This window comes from Lactuca serriola, chromosome 4 (genome assembly GCF_051521515.1).
Source record: "Lactuca serriola cultivar US96UC23 chromosome 4, Lser_US96UC23_V15, whole genome shotgun sequence".
In the NCBI taxonomy this organism is placed as follows: Eukaryota; Viridiplantae; Streptophyta; class Magnoliopsida; order Asterales; family Asteraceae; genus Lactuca; species Lactuca serriola.
Genome location: NC_136411.1, coordinates 274785217 through 274804923, shown reverse-complemented (window position 1 = coordinate 274804923; position 19707 = coordinate 274785217). Strand labels below are relative to the sequence as shown.

Genomic DNA, 19707 nt, shown 5'->3' with positions numbered 1-19707 from the left:
ATCTAGGAATTTCAAATCCAATTAAAACTTAATAGTATATTTTGTTTTTCATGGTGGTAATTAGTAAATCGTCATTTACCTACCTTCAAATATTTTACAATTGGATTACGACATCCCTCTTCGCAATTGTAGAATATTGTGTTGGGTCCTAGCCTTAATATTTCATATTGGCTGTAATATTAAGGATTATCATCTAATCTAAACTTTCTTCTTCTTTTCAGATGTCTATCCCAAACAATGCTTCCGACCTAATCTCTTTAGGCTCTTTCTTCCTCATGAACCTATGTGGGAGGGTCATTTTCGATGGCTCAAACTTCAATGACTGGATTCAAAACATCAAGATGGCTATTCGTTATGAGGACAAAGAATATGTCCTAGATAAAGAGCTTAAAGAGATTGATGTCACCATTGCTACTCCTGAACAAATCGCAGAGCACACTACTCATGAGAGGGATGCGACTAAGGTGTCATGTCTAATGATTGCAACCATGACTGTTGAGCTGCAGAAGTCCTATGAGGACTACATCCCCTATGAAATGTATCATGACTTGATGGAAAGATACCATCAAAGTGCTCGAAAGGAGAGGTATGCGATCATTGCCTCCATGATCACAACCAAAATGAAGGATGGTGAACCCATCACTGCCCACTTGCAAAAGATGCAGAGATTTGTGGACCTCTTGCTTAAACTAAATGTCAATTTTGATGAAGAGTTGGCCATAAATATCATTCTACACTCTTTACCTTCTTGTTATGATCAGTTTCGTATGACTTATCATATAAACAAGGATGAAGTCACTCTTAGCAAGCTTGAAGGCCTTCTTAGGACTGCAGAAAGCAACCTGAAAGGCAAATTGGTAGCGTCTACTCCTACTACTTCTTCTGCCCCTGTTCTGACAATCGGACATGGAAAAGGAAAGAAAAGGAAGGCTCCCTACAAGAGCCGCAAGGGAAAGTCTCTTGATGGATCATCTTCTAGTGGGACCAAAGCTAGTTCTACTAATTCCTCTAATCCGAAGGATGCAGAGTGCTTCCACTGTCATGATACAGAGCACTGGAAACGAAGCTTCCCCAAGTACTTGCAATACATAAAGGATGGCAAGATCAAGCCCCCCTTTGCAGGGATTTACATTATTCAATCTAATAACTCATCACATGCTAATTCTTGGGTCCTTGATACAGGTTGTGGTATTCACATTTGTTCTGATTTGCAGGGATTAAAAAGAAGTAGGGATGTGGAGCACAGGAAGATAAACTTAACCATGGGAAACATGAAAGTGTCGCCTGTGATCAAGATTGGAGTTTATTCTTTATTGCTTAATAATGGTTTAAATTAAGATTTTAATAATTGTTTTTACACGGCCGATATGGCGAGAAATGTTATTTCCTTTCACAGTTTGTATAAATAAGGTTTCACCTTTTCATTTAATAATGAAAATGGAGGTATTTATGCTTATTGTAATGGTGTATTTTATTTTGAAGCATTACCTTGCAATAATATGTATGAAACTGTGATGATTGTAGATAACTTAGGAAATAATGTGTTGAATATTGACTCTTCTAATGAATTGGATAAAGCATGCTTGTGGCATTGTCGGCTTGGACATGTCAACAAGAAGCGCATAGCCCAACTCCAAAAGAATGGAGTTTTGGAGTCATTCGACTTAAAATCGGATGACACTTGCAAATCTTGTTTACTTGGAAAGATGACCAAGTCACCCTTCACTGGTACTTGTGAAAGGGGTGAAGGTCTGTTGAATCTCATACACATTGATGTGTGTGGAGCATTCAGAACCGCCATAAGGGATGCTAACCGCTTCTATGTGACTTTTACTGATGATTATAGTAGATATGGGTATATTTACTTAATCAAGCATAAGTCGGAAACTTTTGAAAAGTTCAAATAGTTTAAGCAAGAAGTGGAGAATCAATTGGGCAGGAAGATAAAGATGTTGCGATCCGATCGTGGAGGAGAGTATCTTAGCATCAAGTTCCTTGACTATCTTAAGGAATGTGGAATTGTTTCACAATTTACGTCACCTATGACACCATAGCTTAATGGTGTGGCTGAGAGGCGCAATAGAACCTTGCTAGACATGGTTCATTACATGATGAGTTGAGCTTCGTTACCTATCTCATTCTGGGGGTATGCCTTAGATACTGCCACCCATATCCTTAGTCTAGTCCCTACCAAAAAGGTTTCCAAAACACCTCACGAGATGTGGACAGGGAAAGTTCCCACACTAGATCACATAAAAGTTTGGGGTTGCGAGAATTTTTTGAGAAAAGAAATTCACGACAAGCTCGAACCTCGGAGTGAGCGGTGTATTTTCATCGACTACCCACAAAAATCCTTTGTATATCTCTTATATAGACCGAGTGACAATGTTATCTTCGTTGAGAGGAGAAGAGTCTTTCGTGAGAGAGAACTCATAGGCCAAGGAAATAGTAGGAGGCAAATTAACCTTAAAGAACTTCAAGAGTCAAGCGGTGAAGGAACCTCAAACACTAGCAATCAACCTGAGGAGTAAACTCCAGTTGATCCAATTGACGATTCCTTACCTATGAGGCGTTCAAGTAGAGTTAGAAATACACCTGAGTTTTATGGTTTCCATATTACTATTGAAGGTGATACATTTATCAGTGATAACACACTGGTAAATTTTGATGAACCTAACAACTACAAGGAAGCCATGACAGGCCCCGAGTCTGCAAAATGGAAAGAGGCTATGGATAGCGAGATTCAGTTCATGTATGACAATCAAGTTTGGAACTTGGTTGACAATGTACCGGGTTGTAAGACAGTCAGGTGCAAATGGATCTTCAAGAAGAAGACCGACATGGATGGGAATGTACACACATAGAAGGCGCGACTGGTTGCAAAGGGATTTACTCAAACTCCGGGAGTTGACTATGATGAGACCTTCTCACCAGTAGCGAAGATTAAATCTATAAGGGTTATGTTGGCCATTGCTGCATTTCATGACTATGAAATATGGCAAATGGATGTCAAAACCGCTTTCCTTAATGGAAAGTTGTTTAAAGATGTTTACATGAGTCAGCCAGAGGATTTTGTTAATGCAAAGTACCCTAATAGAGTGTGTATGCTTGAGAAATCCATTTATGGATTGAAACAAGCACCTCACATATGGAATCTTTGTTTTAATGAGAAATTCAAAGAGTTTGGATTTTCGAGAAGCGAGGATGAGTCATGTGTATATGTCAAAGCTAGTGGGAGTATAGTGAGCTTTCTGGTATATATTGTATGTAGATGACATACTACTCATAGGAAAAGACATCCCAACCTTGCAGGAGGTTAAGTCCTGGCTTGGGAAGTGTTTCGCTATGAAGAACCTCGGAGAAGCTGCTTATATCCTAGGGATAAGAATATTGAGAGACAGAAGTAAAAGGCTAATAGGACTTAGTCAAAGTACTTTCTTGGACAAGGTGTTGAAACGTTTCAGCATGGAAAACTCCAAGAAAGGTGAATTACTTATCCAATGCAATGCCAAACTGAGTAAGACTCAGATTCCAAGTACAGAGGCTGAAATAGCAGAAGTGAGTCACATACCATATGTTTCTGCAATTGGTTCGATCATGTATGTTGTGACTTCTACTCGCCCTAATATGGCCTTTGCTTTGAGCATGGTCAACAGATATCAAGGGAATCATGTTAAAGCTCATTGGACTAAGAACATTGTTAAGTACCTGCGGAGGACTAAGGATTGGATCTTTACCCTCGATGGGAGTGATGACTTGAGAGTGACAGGGTATAGCGACGCCAGCTTCCAAACCGACAGAGATAATTTATGCTCTTAGTCGGGCTGAGTGTTTACCCTGAATGGAGGAGCAGTGACATGGAAAAGTTCAAAGCAGGAAATTATAGCTGATTCAACATGCAAATCAGAGTACATAGCAGGAAGCGAAGCATCGAAGGAGGCGATATGGTTGAAAAACTTCATCGGAGACCTTGGAGTCATTTAATCCATAAAGGAGCCTATGGAGATTTTCTGCAATAATGAAGGTGTGGTTGCCTTAACCAAGGAACCGAGAGATCATGGTAGATCCAGACATATCAAAAGAAAATACCACTTCATAAGACATCAGCTAGAAGAAGGGCACCTCGTGGTAAAGGGGATATCGTCAGAGGACAACCCAGCAGATCCTCTTACAAAATGACTGACTAGGGTTAAGCACTTGAAGCATGTGCGGAGCATTGGGCTAAAGGACGATATTAGTTTTAGTAATTAGATAAATCGAAACTTGTAATAGCTAAATTGTAATTGGCATTTGATGATGAATAAAAGGGGTTTTATTTATAAGTAAAGTTATTGTCTTGTGTCAATTATTTACTATTGTTTCATTTTACATGTTTTAACTTCCAGAACAATAAAATTATTATTATTATTATTATTATTATTATTATTATTATTATTATTATTCAAACTATCCACATTCGATCATACTTTAGAAGTAAGTATGGAAGAAGACTGTCATGAGTTGGCTTGTAGATTTGTCTAAGGAGTTAGACATAGCAACAAGTTTGCTACACCATTCATGAGTACTTTTGAAATAAGATTTGATTATTGGATCAACCCGCACTCACTTGAATCACTTCATGGAATTTATCATGAGTGATCGTGCGACGATAATATCATATAAGTCTTCAAACCTAGGTATACGAGTTGTTGACTACAAGTTGGTTGTGCATTGATGATACGAAAATGCATCAGTAACTTGATATTATAAAACGTATCGGTGTGCATGATTTGATGAGTAGTTAGTACAAGCATATAATGTCGAAGTTTATCTATTCTTTTTATCCTAAGAGGATTAAAAGCGATATCTTGGGCCCCTCGATGATTCTGTTTTGACTTATGTGTCGTGCCCGGTCATAACTAAATTGATGTGTTAAGTTATGTTCTATGTCAGACGAATCGGAAATCGGGAAACAAACTACTGGTCAATAAGTATGACATTGTTCCATGTATTTGTCTAGCTGATATCTTGAGAACAGAGGATTATATGATCACTTATTTGAAGGACGTGTCACTGACTAGGTCAGAGTTCGACAACGCTTTTGAAAGATTACGATTGCTAAGTCAGATCCTGAAGTGCATAAGCAGTAATAGTTATTAGACTTATCCAAGTGGGAGACTGTTGGATTTGCTGTCTAAGCCCATAACTATAATTGGTATGTACTTGACCCGATTGTAGCATGGTCCTTTTGGGTTGCCTTCACCAATGCAATTTGATATGATGGATTTTGAGAATAAGGTTACTTATGGTTTATTAATATATTACAAGTATAATATATTAATACGAAATTATTTAATTAGTATTGATCAAGATATAATTTATTAATTTTGTGATCAAAAGAGACTAATTAAATATATGGGGATTGATTATGTAAATCAATCATTCTTGTAGTGTGGGCTAATGATCCATGATTATGGGCTAAACTAATCCATGGATAGTCCATGGAGGTTAAACCCATGTAGCATGAGAATGTGGAAAGTCATGGATTATTAGGGTTTACCAAGTGTAACCCTAACATGTCCAACACTATAAATAGAACCCTCCATAGACTAAAATCGGTTGCCTCTTCTCTTTGAGATAAATATATTATTCTCTGAAATCATCCTCTTGCATATTAGTGTTTGTGAACCATTAGAGGCATCATACTTGAGGTGCTCAAGCTTTCAAGGGTCAAGAACTACAAGTCCTTCAAAACGTATGTCATTAACCAGATGTAATTTGTATGCTAGTTAGGACAATGCTTTGAAAAAATTGAAAATATGCATGTATAATAGATAAAACATAGATCTAAAGCATTTAGGGTTGCATGTGCACCATAGGAGTGTTATAGTTCTCAAAACCCAACACAATCCTCCTACGCGTTCACACGTTTTCATACAGCCGCCAAACACTGTAGCCAACTAGCCCCATGTTGGTTTTACATCCCAAGTCTGAAGTGTTGGATTAGGTGTCTAAGCCTATAACTATAATATGTATGTAGTTAACTTGATAGTAGCATGGTCCTTTTGGGTTGCCTTCACCAGAACAAACTGATAGGATGAATATTTGAGAATGTGGTTATTTATGATTTATTAATGTATTATAAGCATAATATATTAATGGAGAAATCATATTATTTAATTAGTATTGATCAATAATTAATTTAGTGGTCAAAAGAGACTAATTAAATTAACAGATACTAATTATGTAAATTAGTGATACATATGGTTTAGGCTATTGATCCATGATGGACTAAGTTTATGTGAGAGTCCATGAAGAGTTAGTCCATATGGGTTATTGGATCATAAGCCTAAGTGTAAGAATTAGGGTTACATATGACTCTTGGAATTCTACACTATATATATATATATATATATATATATATATATATATATATATATATATATATGTAACCGCTTGGCCAAAATCAGACACACAAGTATTCTAGCAAGAGTATAGTCGATTTTAGGTGCCTAGAAGCTCTCTCTCATTTTCCTCCAATTATTGGTGGTGTTTGTGACTTATTAGAGGCATCACACTTGAGGTGCTAAACTCTTGAAAGGCCAAATTCAACATGCTACAACAAGAGGTAATCTTTTAACTAGTTTTAATGATTCATATATCAAGTTGTATGCTAGATAGGCTATTAGGCTTCATGCTTTGGAAAAATGTAATTTGCATGTATAACTAGAGAGAACTTAGATCTAAAGCATTAGGGTTGTATGTGCACCATAGGGATGTTATAGTGCTCAAAACCCATCAATGGTATCAGAGCCTAGGGTAGTTTTATGTTATATTAATGCACGGTTGTTTTTCAAAGCTGAAAAAGCCACATTTCTGGCCTCTGGCTGATGGACTCGACGAGTCCAATGATATGACTCGACGAGTTCACTCACAGACTGACAACTCGACGAGTCTAGTTCATGCACTCGACGAGTAGAATCTTCTACTTGCAGATTTCGAGCTTTTTGGCCAGAATTAGATTAAGATCATTACCATAACTGTTTTGTATCATAAAATTCGTTTTTTCTGATATGGTAGTGATTATCCTCATCCAATTAAAAGACAATTATCAAATTTTAAGATAATAAGTTGATTATTTGTATTATTTGATTTGAATTTCCTTGCTATGTGAGTTAGATTAGATCAACTTGGTAAATAACAAATTATATGATAATTGAATAAGTTATATTTGATCTAAATGGTTCTTGAAGAGAGTTTCATAACTTGTCCTCAAGTTATGAAATATGAAAAGTGTCATTCATAAACGTTAAACTTATAAGTTATGGAAACCAAAAGTTTTGAAGTATTACAAAACATGTCCTCAAGTTTTGGAATTTGTAAAGTCTCACTTATGAAACATTTAATTCCAAACCTTAGAATTTTAAAAGTTTAAAATTCAACCCTTATACTATTATAATATTAAAAGTTAATACTTATATATATATATATATATATATATATATATATATATATATATCATTTACCTATATGCGAGACATTATTTTGGATGTTAAGCCTATGCACGTCATTGAGGAGCTTCATCTCGTCACCTGCCCGACTGCCTTCTTCAACCTTGCCTCATCAGTACTTTAATGTGACTTCACATAGGGACTCAAGAAACGACATCGTTTCCTGATGGAGAGGCGTCTGCCTGCTTATTTCTGGTGACTTGGAGGTGAATTTATTTATTGACAATGACGTTTTCCCCAAAGCAGCTTGCCACCTCCTATATATTTCAAGCGTCGATGCAACATGCCTCTGCTTCCCTTTGTCGAGTCACCTATATTAAGAGCTCCATTCTCCACCTGATTCCCCTTTCCTGCCTCAAATAGCCAACTCATCTCTCTTTTCCCTCAAATAGCCGACTCACCTCTCAATACAATTTTGGTTTCGCCCTATTACTTTGCCTGGACAGAAAATCAGAAGAAAAAGAAGTCGTCGCCTCAATAAGAGGCGGGAGACTTCTCGGTGGGTTTTCTTTCTTAGCGTCGACGTTTCCCCCAAAACTTCTTGCCACCTACTGCTTGCTTCGAAGTGCCGATGCAACGTGCCTCGCTGCCTCTGCTTCCTTTTGTCAAGTCACCCTCTATTAAGAGCTCCAGTCACCATGTCTTATGCTTTTCAAGGTTTGATTTTTATTTCTATACCGAGTTCGTCTAATTCTTTTCTTTCTCTTCGATTTTTGCTACTTTTCTCTCTAGACAACGCGTCGGGTGAGTCATTTCGACCTCAAATCGAAGCTATAAAATTACGTTTTTTTTGTTTGTTTATTTCGTTTGTTGGATTCTCATTATTGGCTATCATTGTTTGAAATTATATTACTATTTAATTGTATGTCTTATGACACTAACCCCTTCTGAAACGTTAAATAAGGTTCTTTTTTTTATTTTGTAAAATAGGGTTCTGGGTTTGGTTAAAGAGGTCACTTATATATATATATATATATATATATATATATATATATATATATATATATATATATATATATATATATATATATATAAAAGACAAGTCAATCTTACCGTTAGTATGCCTCATTCACGAAGCCGGTCTATAAGGGGTATAAGGAAATTGCCTATAAAATGACGATTGAATGGGTGTCCACTCTTACCCACCGCTTCCTTGACTGGTGGAGGGTCGTTAGCCAAACGGGTAGGATAGGACATTAATTATCATTAAAAGTATAATGATAATTATAAAGTAACTAAATGTTTTTATAAAATTCCCAATCTTAGTTACTTTAGGAAAAATGTGAAAATGATGTTATTCCATGAAATTGCACTTTGCACCTTGCCAAGTTGTTGGTGGAGCGTGTGTGATTAACCGGCACACTAACTTGGACTAACAAGGCTGGCAAAGGGTAGTTTGATGTTTGTCATAGATCAATGGAGCGTGTGTGGTTAATCGACACATTAATTGATATTTGAGATATACTAATATTGAGTTAAGTTCGAAGAATAAGAGGTCCTATAGAACTAGGGGCCCTAAGCCGTAGCTTAATAAAAAAAATATAAAGTTGAACCGTCCCTATTGTCGACTTTTAGTTATCATTTTCTTCCTCCAACTTGAAAACACAAAATAAAAATAATTATCCTTTCGTTTCTCTTGAATTCGGAAAGAGAAAAATACTCATTATTTTACTTTGGGTTAATGTCATAAAAATCATCAAGTTTTCAGGGTTTTGTTGGTTTTGCCCAAAGTTGAAATTTATGTCCGTTTTAACCCAAACATTTTCGAAAAAATGTTCGGTTTTACCCTTTTACTGGTGATAACATGTTTTCCAGGTTACCATTATATTAAATTTGCAAAAAAAAAAATCCTTAAGTTTACCATTTCTTTTACGTTTTTACCCTTAAGTTTATAATTTTTTTTTTACACTTTTACCCTAAGTATATATTTTTTTTCATAATATACATATTCATGCAGAAAAATCGTATTTATTTGTGTGTGTGTGTTTGTTTTTGCATGATTATACCATTTAAAAAAATAAATAATATTTTTAGAATTATGAATATGTGTTTTATAGATATAGTTTTTAGAAGTATAAATACATATTTTTACATTTTTATATATTAATATGTATCTATACTTCTAAAAATATATTTATACTTAAAAAAAACATATATCAAAATACATATTTATACTTCTAAAAATATATGTATATACTTATATACACATGTTTATGAATGAACAAGTTTTTTTTATTGATATGTATATTTTTAAATACATAAAAATACGTATTTATAGTTCTAAAAATATATTAATTTGTTTTTTTTACATCTTAAATGGTTTATCCAACAAAAAACCCACACACACACACACACACACATATATATATATATATATATATATATATATATATATATATAAAGAAATAACATTAAAAAAAATGTAAATACAATATTTAATTAAAAAATTTTCGTATATAAATATGATTTTTCTGCTTAAATACGTATAATATGAAAAAAAAATACATAGGATAAAAGTGTAAAAAAAATTATAAACTTAAAGTTAAAAACGTAAAAAAAACTATAAACTTAAGGTTTTTTTTACGAAGTTAATATAATGATAACCTGTTATCATCAGTAAATAAAACCAAATATTTTTTTGGAAAATATTAGGATAAAAATGGACAAAAAATTTAATTTTGAACGAAACCAAAAAAAAAAAAAAAAAAAAAAAACCCTCACAGTCGCGAGAGAGGGTGTTAGGCTTTGGATGAGCACCTGTCCTGCTAATTATTACCTAACCATTCTTGTTCTTCCGTCTGGCGGACATTGATGGTACTGAATCTTGCAATTTTCCCAGCAAAAACTGATCCACAGCCCACACCTATCTCAGTTAACCTGTTCCGCTGATCTGCAGATTCTGCCTTCTTTGTATTCTAGCCAGAAAGGGAAAGAGAAGGTGACTTTTCAGTCGCACGTCTACCGATTTGTGAGATTCCTAAACCATAATGTTATTGAATTTGAAACCCTTCAATTCATTCGCCATAACGATGCTAGGTCTCTCACTTCTCATTCTTTTTTGTTACATTTTCTTCGATTTTCCCTCCACCACCACTTCTTCAATCCCAATTCCAACAAGTCAAACGCTAAGTCAATTTCAATTACATCCCCAATCTGATCCAGAACCGTTTCAGCTGTTGTTGGCTGCTTTCAGAAAATGGGATTCTCAAGTAGGTTGTTCTAATTTTAAAGCAAAACATGTGGATTTGATGAAACAAGGGTCAAATTCATCATCTTTGCAACGTGATGATCGTGATTATCAATGCAGTGAGTTGAAGATGAATCATGTGGGCGTGTTGATCAAAGGATGGACTTGGATTCCTGATAATTTGGATAATTTGTATTCGTGTAGATGCGGTTTGAGCTGTTTGTGGACGAAATCGCCTGTTCTTCTTGATAAACCGGATGCCTTGCTCTTTGAGACCACCACACCTCCATCTCGAGTACCATTCTTACCCATTAAACACCTTGCATATGTGTGGTTTCTGTGCATCAATTTTGGTACCTTTCAAATTCTAAATTGGTATAAATGTTTTTAGATTCTATATAAAAAAATATTCTTATTCTCATATTTTTCCTGAAATCAAAAGAATTCTTATCAATTTAGGGCTGTTTGGATTTTCATCTAGATTTATTACTGCAAATTCAGAATAATCAGCTTAGGGTAGGTAATTCACAAAAATTGATTATGATTTCAACTTTGAAATTATTTAGGCGAAAATAATCATTCGGGGTATGCCCATTTTCATAAGATGGTTAGCTCAAGGGAGTTTATGTTGTTATTAGCTAGGAATAGGATGGGTGTCAATGCAAATCTAGAACTTTTGTGGAGATATCTTGTCTGCCTCCTAAGAAATCAATCTTGTGTACTTACGAAAATGCCCCTAGTCATTCTTTCTTATTTTTCAAAACTGAACATAAGATGCACTTTGGTTTGTAGAGACGCAAGGGAGATCCGCTCCGTGTGTATATGGATCTTGAGGCGGGTCGAAAAAGATCCGGTTTTGAAGACATTTTTATCAGCTACCATGCCAAAGATGATGTTCAGTCAACTTATGCTGGTGGCCTCTTTCATAATAACCGTAATTATTATCTTTCTTCCTATAAGAACAACGTAAGTGCCACATGCTTTCACTCTTTATAATAATCATCAATTTGATTGGGTTATATTCTTGTTTTTGCAATGACATAACAAAGTTGTTTTTTAGACAAAATGTAAAACCATGTTTCAGTCTAGGACCAAAGTATTTAACATGTTGAAACAGTTGTAAAATCAGAGCCGGTTACATAGATTGGTACTAAAAAAAAGTTAAACATTATTGGGTAAATAAACTTTTAACCAACGCCATGCCATTAGATAACAAGTTTCCAGTTACAATGTGGTAAGAATAAAATGTAGTTGCATATTTCGGCTTTTGTAGCATAAATTGGGAAAATGTGAGATGTTGTTGCAGAAACAAGCATGTAATTGTAACCCATTTTTAAAGTTCTGAGTATTGTACACATCACAAAGTATAACTGTATAAGTTGATGGTCTGCAAATGCATACCACGGATAATAATGCTTAAAAGGGGCTGAATGCAAGATTCGTTTACATTTCATTGTATTACAATGTACTTGTACTTTTTTGAAAATATGCCTAATTACTTTGATTTTTTTTTCCAACCATACTTTGAAAACTCTACCCAATAATTATAGGGTAGATTTTTCGGTAGAATGATGTAACAAAAATAAATTGAAAGCTACACTAAACAAATGAATGAAAGTAGATTGCTGCCTTTTGCATTTACCCCACCCCAAATCAAAATAACAAATACAGTATTTTTTATGGTAGAATGCTGTAATAGAAAAGAAAGAAAGAAAAATAATAAGAATGTTGGGTGTGATTATCAGGAAACTCTGGTTTATTGGTCATCCTCACGGTGTCTCCCTGAAAGGAATAAACTCGCGAAGACAATATTCGGTTTATTATCTCATCATTCATTTGGCAAGTGCTTGAACAACGTAGGTGGACTCGACATGGCACTTTCTCTATACCCCGAGTGCACTAAAGACCCGAATTCAGCCCCTCAATGGTGGGACCATCTTCATTGTGCCATGTCACACTATAAATTTGTTTTAGCAATTGAAAACACCTACACCCAGAGCTATGTAACCGAGAAGTTGTTTTATGCGTTGGATTCGGGGGCAGTTCCCATATATTTTGGTGCACCGAATGTGATGGATTTTGTGCCTCCACATTCCATTATTGATGGGTCAAAGTTTAAGTCAATGGAGGAATTGGCTGATTATGTCAAGGCACTTGCTAATGATCCGGTTGGGTATGCAGAGTATCATGCATGGAGACGCTGTGGTGTGGTTGGGAACTATGGGGACACACGGGCCACGAGTTTGGACACACTGCCGTGTCGCCTCTGTGAGGCTGTTAGCCGCAGAGCTGGTAGGGATGCTACAGCCAGGTGATGGTGCCTGCTTGCCCTTTGGGCCCTTTTTTGTTCAAAGATTTTGTTTTAGGTATTAAATGGGAGAGATAACACCATATGAATATCATCTCATGTGTCTCAGTGTCATACATATATATAAGCTTGTTTTTTTCTTTTACATGTATTATCTTCTTCTCTGTGGACTTTGACACGTGAGTTAGTTGTGTATTCCAAACAAAGGATTTGCTATTAAGAATCCAATTTTGAATCCAGTTGCCATGTTATGTGCATATCTAAATCAGGCAATACTAGTTTTACATATCATTGTTTAAGAGGTAAAACAACTTCACTTCACTTCCATTTTTTTTTATTGTTGTAAAAATAATTTTAAATTTCAGAGTCATAACACTTAATTTAAGAAATCCAGTAAGCACTCAAGTTTTTGATGTTCCATCCATTTGATTGGAAGTTGGACAACATTAATTAAGTAGAAATAAAAGCTGATCACAGACTACATTATTACATCATCGAAATAGTGGGTTATTCCATCAAGTTTACGTATTATGACATCACACCTCTTTCTACAGACATTTTAAACGTACTTGTCGTCGTTTTATGTTTTACAACATTTATACTAGATATTTGTTATAAATCCATGTCTTTCATATTATACGTCATAATCCAAATCAACAAATTTTGCAAGAAGCAAGACTCTAGCGACGAGCTCAACAAAACATTTTGATTTTTGTCTCATCAATATCATTATAACCATCTTTTTTTTTATATATTAACAGAATAATTATTTATTAGATTGCCAATTTTTAATTATTAGCGTCAAAATAATCATATCTGGAAAATAATTGTTGTTACGGTTTCAATATTAAAAAATAATAATAAATAAATAAAGCAAAATCCGGTAGATTAAGAAAGGAACTTTTGAGGTTTTAAAGTGAGACACCAGTAGTGCCATACATACATGTATATATATATTATTCTATATACAAATAGAAGCAGACTTGGTAAATTTAATAAAGAAAAGAGGTCAGGCGGGTTTCCAAACCGTAAGCACCTCCTGAAACATTTCCTGTATGAGTTCCCTCTCAGCAGTCCTAAAAAAGATATTAATCTCATCTTTGATATCATAAATCTTCCCAAAATCAAACAAATACGTCAAACACCCTTTCTTGAGTTTGTCAAGCTGGTAAAGCCAGGCCTCCTGCAACCTCTCGAGCACATTCCCTGAGTTTATATCCTCCAGCAAACTCTCCTCACACAAATCCTTCAAATTCCCAATCCCATACTTATTGGCCGCACTCAGGAGTGGGACCCGGTGACGCCAGAACTCCTCCTGCTTGATGCTTCCATACAAGTAAGACAGAAGTGCAGTGCAAGACTCCAAGGACATGTCCTGGATGTTAATGGTGGAGGATTCTTTTTCCTGGAGGTTGTGGAGGAACATGCTGTGGAAGACGGGTGAGCTGGCAGAAAGTATGGCTTTGTGGGCTTTTAAACTCCCATCACACGTGTTGATGGTCACGTCAGCATCGATGGACTCCCGGAGCATCCGGGAAAGGCAACGCAGAATGCTGTCCGTTGCTGATGACCGCAGCATCGTGTCCCGAGGCCATATCGAACTTGCTTCCTCTCCCTGCCCAAACCAAAATTATTACTCTATTATTCTTTATCTTCTTGCTACCAACTCGGCAACAATCTACTTACTCATTCATAATACCAATATACTTATGTTTACGTAACAAATAAATAGAGCCTCTTCTTCTACTTTATTTTTTGGTACATCCCCAAACAATATTGGTTGTTATGACTTATGAAATCCATTATTATTGGTATAAAAAATCTAATTATGTTTGCTTATTATGGGTAATAAATGTAAGTACATTGCTTATGTAAAAAGTTGCTACTTCCTTCCTATGTTACTACTCCATTATGGAGTTGTTCAGTAAAGCATGAAGAAAATATTTCTATTTCATATTCTAAATTATGGAGTATCTAACACCATAACTATTAACTAACCTAACCCAAGTGCAATCTGTAATGAAAACCAGAAAGACCTTAAATAACTAATTAAACAAGGGGAAGGAATTAGAAAATGAAGATATCATAATCTACGTTTTGTTGTTTATTTTAAATAATATTTTTATTTATTTCAATTTATATAAACAATGGGTCTTTTAACAATAAAGGGAAAATCCCCCAACGAATGTGAAATACATGAAACCGTCCAACAAAACATCCCATGTTATGATTTATGAAAAAGGTTTGGTTTTTCTGCATATGAAAAGTAATAGTAAAATGAAGTTGCTTACATTAGCCGAATAAACCTGAAGGTCCAAGAACTCGACATCTATGATGAATCGACCATGGAAAGTAGAATCAACAGGCCACACAAAGTCTTCACTTGTCCGAAGAAGTCTCTCATGAACTGCAACATTAATCAACCAACTTTACTATTTCAAGCTAATATAAAGTATCTGCCAATTTGCCCAAAAGGAACTCATGTCAAACTTTACAAAGCATGATTATTTTACTTTTTTTCAGAAACGGGTTCGGATAGCAAAATCTAGCATCTGGAATTTCAGATATCCAGGTTTGGCATATTTCCATAGTAAAAAGGATGAATTTAGTACAAAGGATGAATATATATATTATGTATTTTGGATAATCCGGAAATACATAATTTGGACTTTTGCAGTCATAGAGCATACTAATCCAAATATAGGAAAATCACCATTCAAAATTTTGGATTTCGGATTGAATAGATTCTTTGATTTTAACACCCGGATAGTGGTTACTGGTTACTAATTGTCTAATTCATAAGATAAGAATGTCATTAACTGAACACACTAGGAAACAATGCTTCAAATGGGAAGAAAATAAAAAAAAAAATTCTTGGTCTTATATAATATCGGCAAAATACATGCACCTATATAGGACCAACACAATGTGTCAATGCCTAATATCTTATTGGGATGAATTTCGTCATGAATGATTGGCAAAATTGCTCAAATTAGCAATGTACTTTACTCTTGCTGCCAACATAGATCATGATATCTTTTAACTATTATAGCAACATACTTTTCTCCACCTATAATAAAAACATATTTACATTTCTTTACTAAAACTTGTAAAATGCATACAAGCTTCACGTTACATATTGCTGGTATCAGTTAAAAGATATAAGTATGTTCCTATTATGGGTAAGGAATTGTTTGTGTCTTCATATATTGTGTAAATAAAAGTAAGTATATTACTATTATGTGTAAAAAACGAATTACACTCTACATGTTTCAGGTTACATATGGCTATTATCGGTAAAAAATGTAAGTTGGTTAAACAATATAAATAGTTTGCTATTATGGGTAAGGAATTGTATGTACCTTGCTGTAATGTGCAATGAAATGCAAGTAATTTACTATTATGGGTAAAAGTAAAGTACTTTTTAGAAGTTTCAGGTTACATATTGCTATTATCAGTAAGAAGTCTAAGTACGTTGTTATTATGGGTAAAGAAATCAAAGTACATTGCTATTATGGGTAAGAGAATAAAGTACATTGCTCATATTCGTAAAAAGAGTAAACTTCATACGCGATTATTGCCTTAAATATAACAGGATGATATCAATACAATTTTTACTCTTGTAATAACTAAATCACCTATAATTTTAATATTATTAAAACTAATTTTGCTAAGTATTATTAGAGTAACTGTTAGTACTTTTCTTTAGTATTCATTCTTTTTGGCTTTAGGACAAGTGGCAAGTACTAATATTAGCATAAACATTTAAGTACACAGTTATATAGTAAAAAAAAAAAAAAAAAAAGGTAAACCAAGGACATCACGTGAAATAATGTTATATAGTCAGATACGTTATATGTACTTTATATACATGCATAGGTATGTATAGACATAAATATATACAAGTATTTACACATATGTAATTATGTATGTGTGCATATAGCTTGTAATCCCAAGATACTATTAGAAATCGGATACCAAAACACTTGGAAGATATTTTCTTTGATTGTGTGAAACTATCACCTTACACCTCTAGGTGATATGCCTTTGGTTGTCTTGGGACTGATGCTCTAGAGATAGTACTAGTTCTTTATGAGAGAACCTATAAACCTAGTTCCTTTATTGTATTCCTACGTCCCCAAGTATCCATAATTGAGATCTTAGGTTCTACCTTGGTATGCCCCATGAAGTGTAACTACTCAGAGCTTCAAGAGTGATCTATCTGTTGGATTTGATTCTCGTATGGTCTACAAATGGGGAAACGATCCCTCCCCTTTACACTTAAACCTGTTCCCAAATTTGCTATAGTTTTGTTTACTGATTCCTCGCTAAGCAATAGTGATTACTGAAATACCTTTATTAAATTATCTGTTGATACGCATACAGCAACTCGTAGATATTAATGAACAAACCCTAAAAACTTGTTATGTAGTCACAAATTCCATTAATTCAAAAGTCAGTAGTATTCCACAAGACTTGAGACTGCTGATGCGTGGAACACTGCTAATTGATAAGTATTAAAGATGAGAAGACACGCATAAAATAAGAGTGCGTACTTGGTGAGATGTATGGTCTGCGATTGGATCCCGCGGTGGTAACTCGAATTATGAATTTGGCAATCGGCGGCTGTTCTTTCGATAGGCGAGACGGCTCTGGAAACAGACGAACGTAAAGATGTCGATTCTTCTCGACTGATATTTGCCTATTTCATCATCTCAATCAAATATCATGAGGAATAAGATATAAATAAAGCAGTCGAGATGATTAATTATGGACTATGGAGAGAATGATTTGTTACCAATTCCATATGCCGATTTTGAAAGGTTCTGATCTTTTGTAAGTACAAGGTCCAAAATTGTCGATCCTCCATTGAGCCAACCTGGATATGGTCTCTACCTTGGTATCAACCATCCCCGAATCAAGAGCTCTCTGCATATACCTCTAACTCTCGTGTTGGAGTATCAAAGTAGATGCTACCTTCATTCCAGCGATACCCAAGCAAGTGAAGCAGCTCACGACTGATAATTCATAAATAAGCCTACGACTTTACCCATGTTTTATTATTTTTTAATTTTGCCTATGATTTATTCTTTATAAATTGAAGGGATATACTAAACTAGCTTTTCCTATAAACTAACTAAACTTATTATTAAAAAGGGAAAATGACGAAAAAAATATTATATATATATATATATATATATATATATATATATATATATATATATATATATATATATATATATATATATATATATATATATATATATATTCCATTTTATTATCCTTTTTTTCTGGTTAAAAAACCATCCATTTTTATATAAAAATTCTATGATAACCATTTGTATTTGTTCTAAAAAATTACTAATTTTCATTTGTGCTACAAAAAACATTCATAAATTGGTGATTAAACTGAATTTTTCAAAAATATATTGTTTTTTAAAAGGGTAAATTACACGGATGGTCCCTAGCAATTTTTTTTAACTCGGACCGTCCCTAATTTATATTTTCGTTACACGCTTGGTCCATGTCCGTTATAAAAAGACTATTTTACCCTTAATAATTTATTATTTATTATTTTACTTTTTTATATTAATAATATATTAAAAAAAATTAAAAAAATAAAATAAAAAATCCCTAAAACGCTAAGCAGCGTCTCCAATCCCTCATTGGCTCCCTGTTCACCCATTGTCTTCCATCATCACCATTCACTAGTTGCATCACCGATCAATTGCATCTCCGGTGACTCCAACAACATCACACATGGTTAGTGAGAAAATCCTTCATCTCCTTCCCCTCTTCACTCATGGGATTAACCCGTCTCTCTACTCTGCCACTCTTTATTTCAATTGAAAGCAAACGACACCTAAAAATCCAATTGCCTCACTCATGTTTTCCTCCACTAACATCTATTTCCAGCACCACCAGAAAAGGCGGAGGTGATGCAGGCACTCGAATCCGACGAGACAATACAAACTTGAGCAGTGGCCTCTTTCTTTGTCTCGGACCGGAAAGCATGTTACCGAACCAGAAGTGATAAATACAATAGATTTCATGTTTGATATCAGTTTCGGTGCCCAAATCGACTCTACAACACCGGTTAGGTTTGATTTCAGGTTTAATTTTCAGTTTAATATTTGATTGAGTTATAGGTTTGAATTAATTTCCGCATTCAATTTTCAATTTGATTTCATGTTTGATTTCAGTTTCAGGTTTGAATTCAGATTTGATTTTGAGTTTTGTGTTTGATTTCAGTTTCATATTCGATTTTAGTTTCAGTTTTAGTTTTGCATCTTGGATCAATTTAAGGTTCGGGTTCCATTCAATTTTGTGTTTGATTTCAGTATCAGATTCGATTGTAGCTGGAGAAGACAGCTATGGGGGAGGTGAAAGTGCAGCTAGAGAAGACATTGTTAATGTGTGAGATTTTCCGACGAAAGGAGTGAGATTTTCCAACGATTGAAAACAAGGAGGGAAGGGAGGGGAAAAGGCTTCGGTTGTGTAGGTTCTTGAATGAGACCAAAATATTTTTTTAATTAATACTTTTTCCACATTTAATTAATATTTTTTTAACTAATTTATAATTTAAAAAAAAAAGATAAAAGAAATCAGTAAGGGTAAATTAGTCTTTTTTGAATGGTTAGGGACCAAGCGTGTAACGAAAATATAAATTAGGGACGGTCCTAGTTAAAAAAAGTTGCTAGAGACCAATCTAGCAGATTACC

General features: G+C 34.5%; 2 protein-coding genes across 2 annotated transcripts; one reads left to right on the top strand and one right to left on the bottom strand.

Annotated features, from left to right (window-relative positions):
• The first annotated feature begins 10210 nt into the window (after window positions 1-10210).
• Window positions 10211-13224, top strand: FUT13 (fucosyltransferase 13). Its single transcript, XM_079034524.1, has 3 exons — window positions 10211-10972; window positions 11470-11643; window positions 12423-13224. The coding sequence occupies exons 1-3, from the start codon at window positions 10478-10480 to the stop codon at window positions 12990-12992; spliced, it is 1239 nt and encodes a 412-aa protein (XP_078890650.1). The 5' UTR covers window positions 10211-10477; the 3' UTR covers window positions 12993-13224.
• Window positions 13225-13854: 630 nt separating this feature from the next.
• On the bottom strand, window positions 13855-18012 carry LOC145097041 (BTB/POZ domain-containing protein). The gene is made up of 4 exons (XM_079034523.1): window positions 17784-18012; window positions 17542-17687; window positions 15277-15392; window positions 13855-14600 (listed from the first exon to the last, which is right to left on the bottom strand). The coding sequence occupies exons 1-4, from the start codon at window positions 17918-17920 to the stop codon at window positions 13995-13997; spliced, it is 1005 nt and encodes a 334-aa protein (XP_078890649.1). The 5' UTR covers window positions 17921-18012; the 3' UTR covers window positions 13855-13994.
• Between the last annotated feature and the right edge of the window lie 1695 nt (window positions 18013-19707).

What these genes read in the sequence shown, in the direction of transcription:
- FUT13 (XM_079034524.1), top strand. Translation starts at nt 10,478, where the DNA reads ATGTTATTGAATTTGAAACCCTTCAATTCATTCGCCATAACGATGCTA. An exon ending in CCACCACACCTCCATCTCGA is followed by an intron (nt 10,973 to 11,469) that starts GTACCATTCTTA and finishes TTTGGTTTGTAG; the next exon opens with AGACGCAAGGGAGATCCGCT. An exon ending in TTTCTTCCTATAAGAACAAC is followed by an intron (nt 11,644 to 12,422) that starts GTAAGTGCCACA and finishes TGTGATTATCAG; the next exon opens with GAAACTCTGGTTTATTGGTC.
- LOC145097041 (XM_079034523.1), bottom strand. Translation starts at nt 17,920, where the DNA reads ATGCAGAGAGCTCTTGATTCGGGGATGGTTGATACCAAGGTAGAGACC. An exon ending in CAGACCATACATCTCACCAA is followed by an intron (nt 15,393 to 17,541) that starts GTACGCACTCTT and finishes TTAATGTTGCAG; the next exon opens with TTCATGAGAGACTTCTTCGG. An exon ending in TTCAGGTTTATTCGGCTAAT is followed by an intron (nt 14,601 to 15,276) that starts GTAAGCAACTTC and finishes TGGTTTGGGCAG; the next exon opens with GGAGAGGAAGCAAGTTCGAT.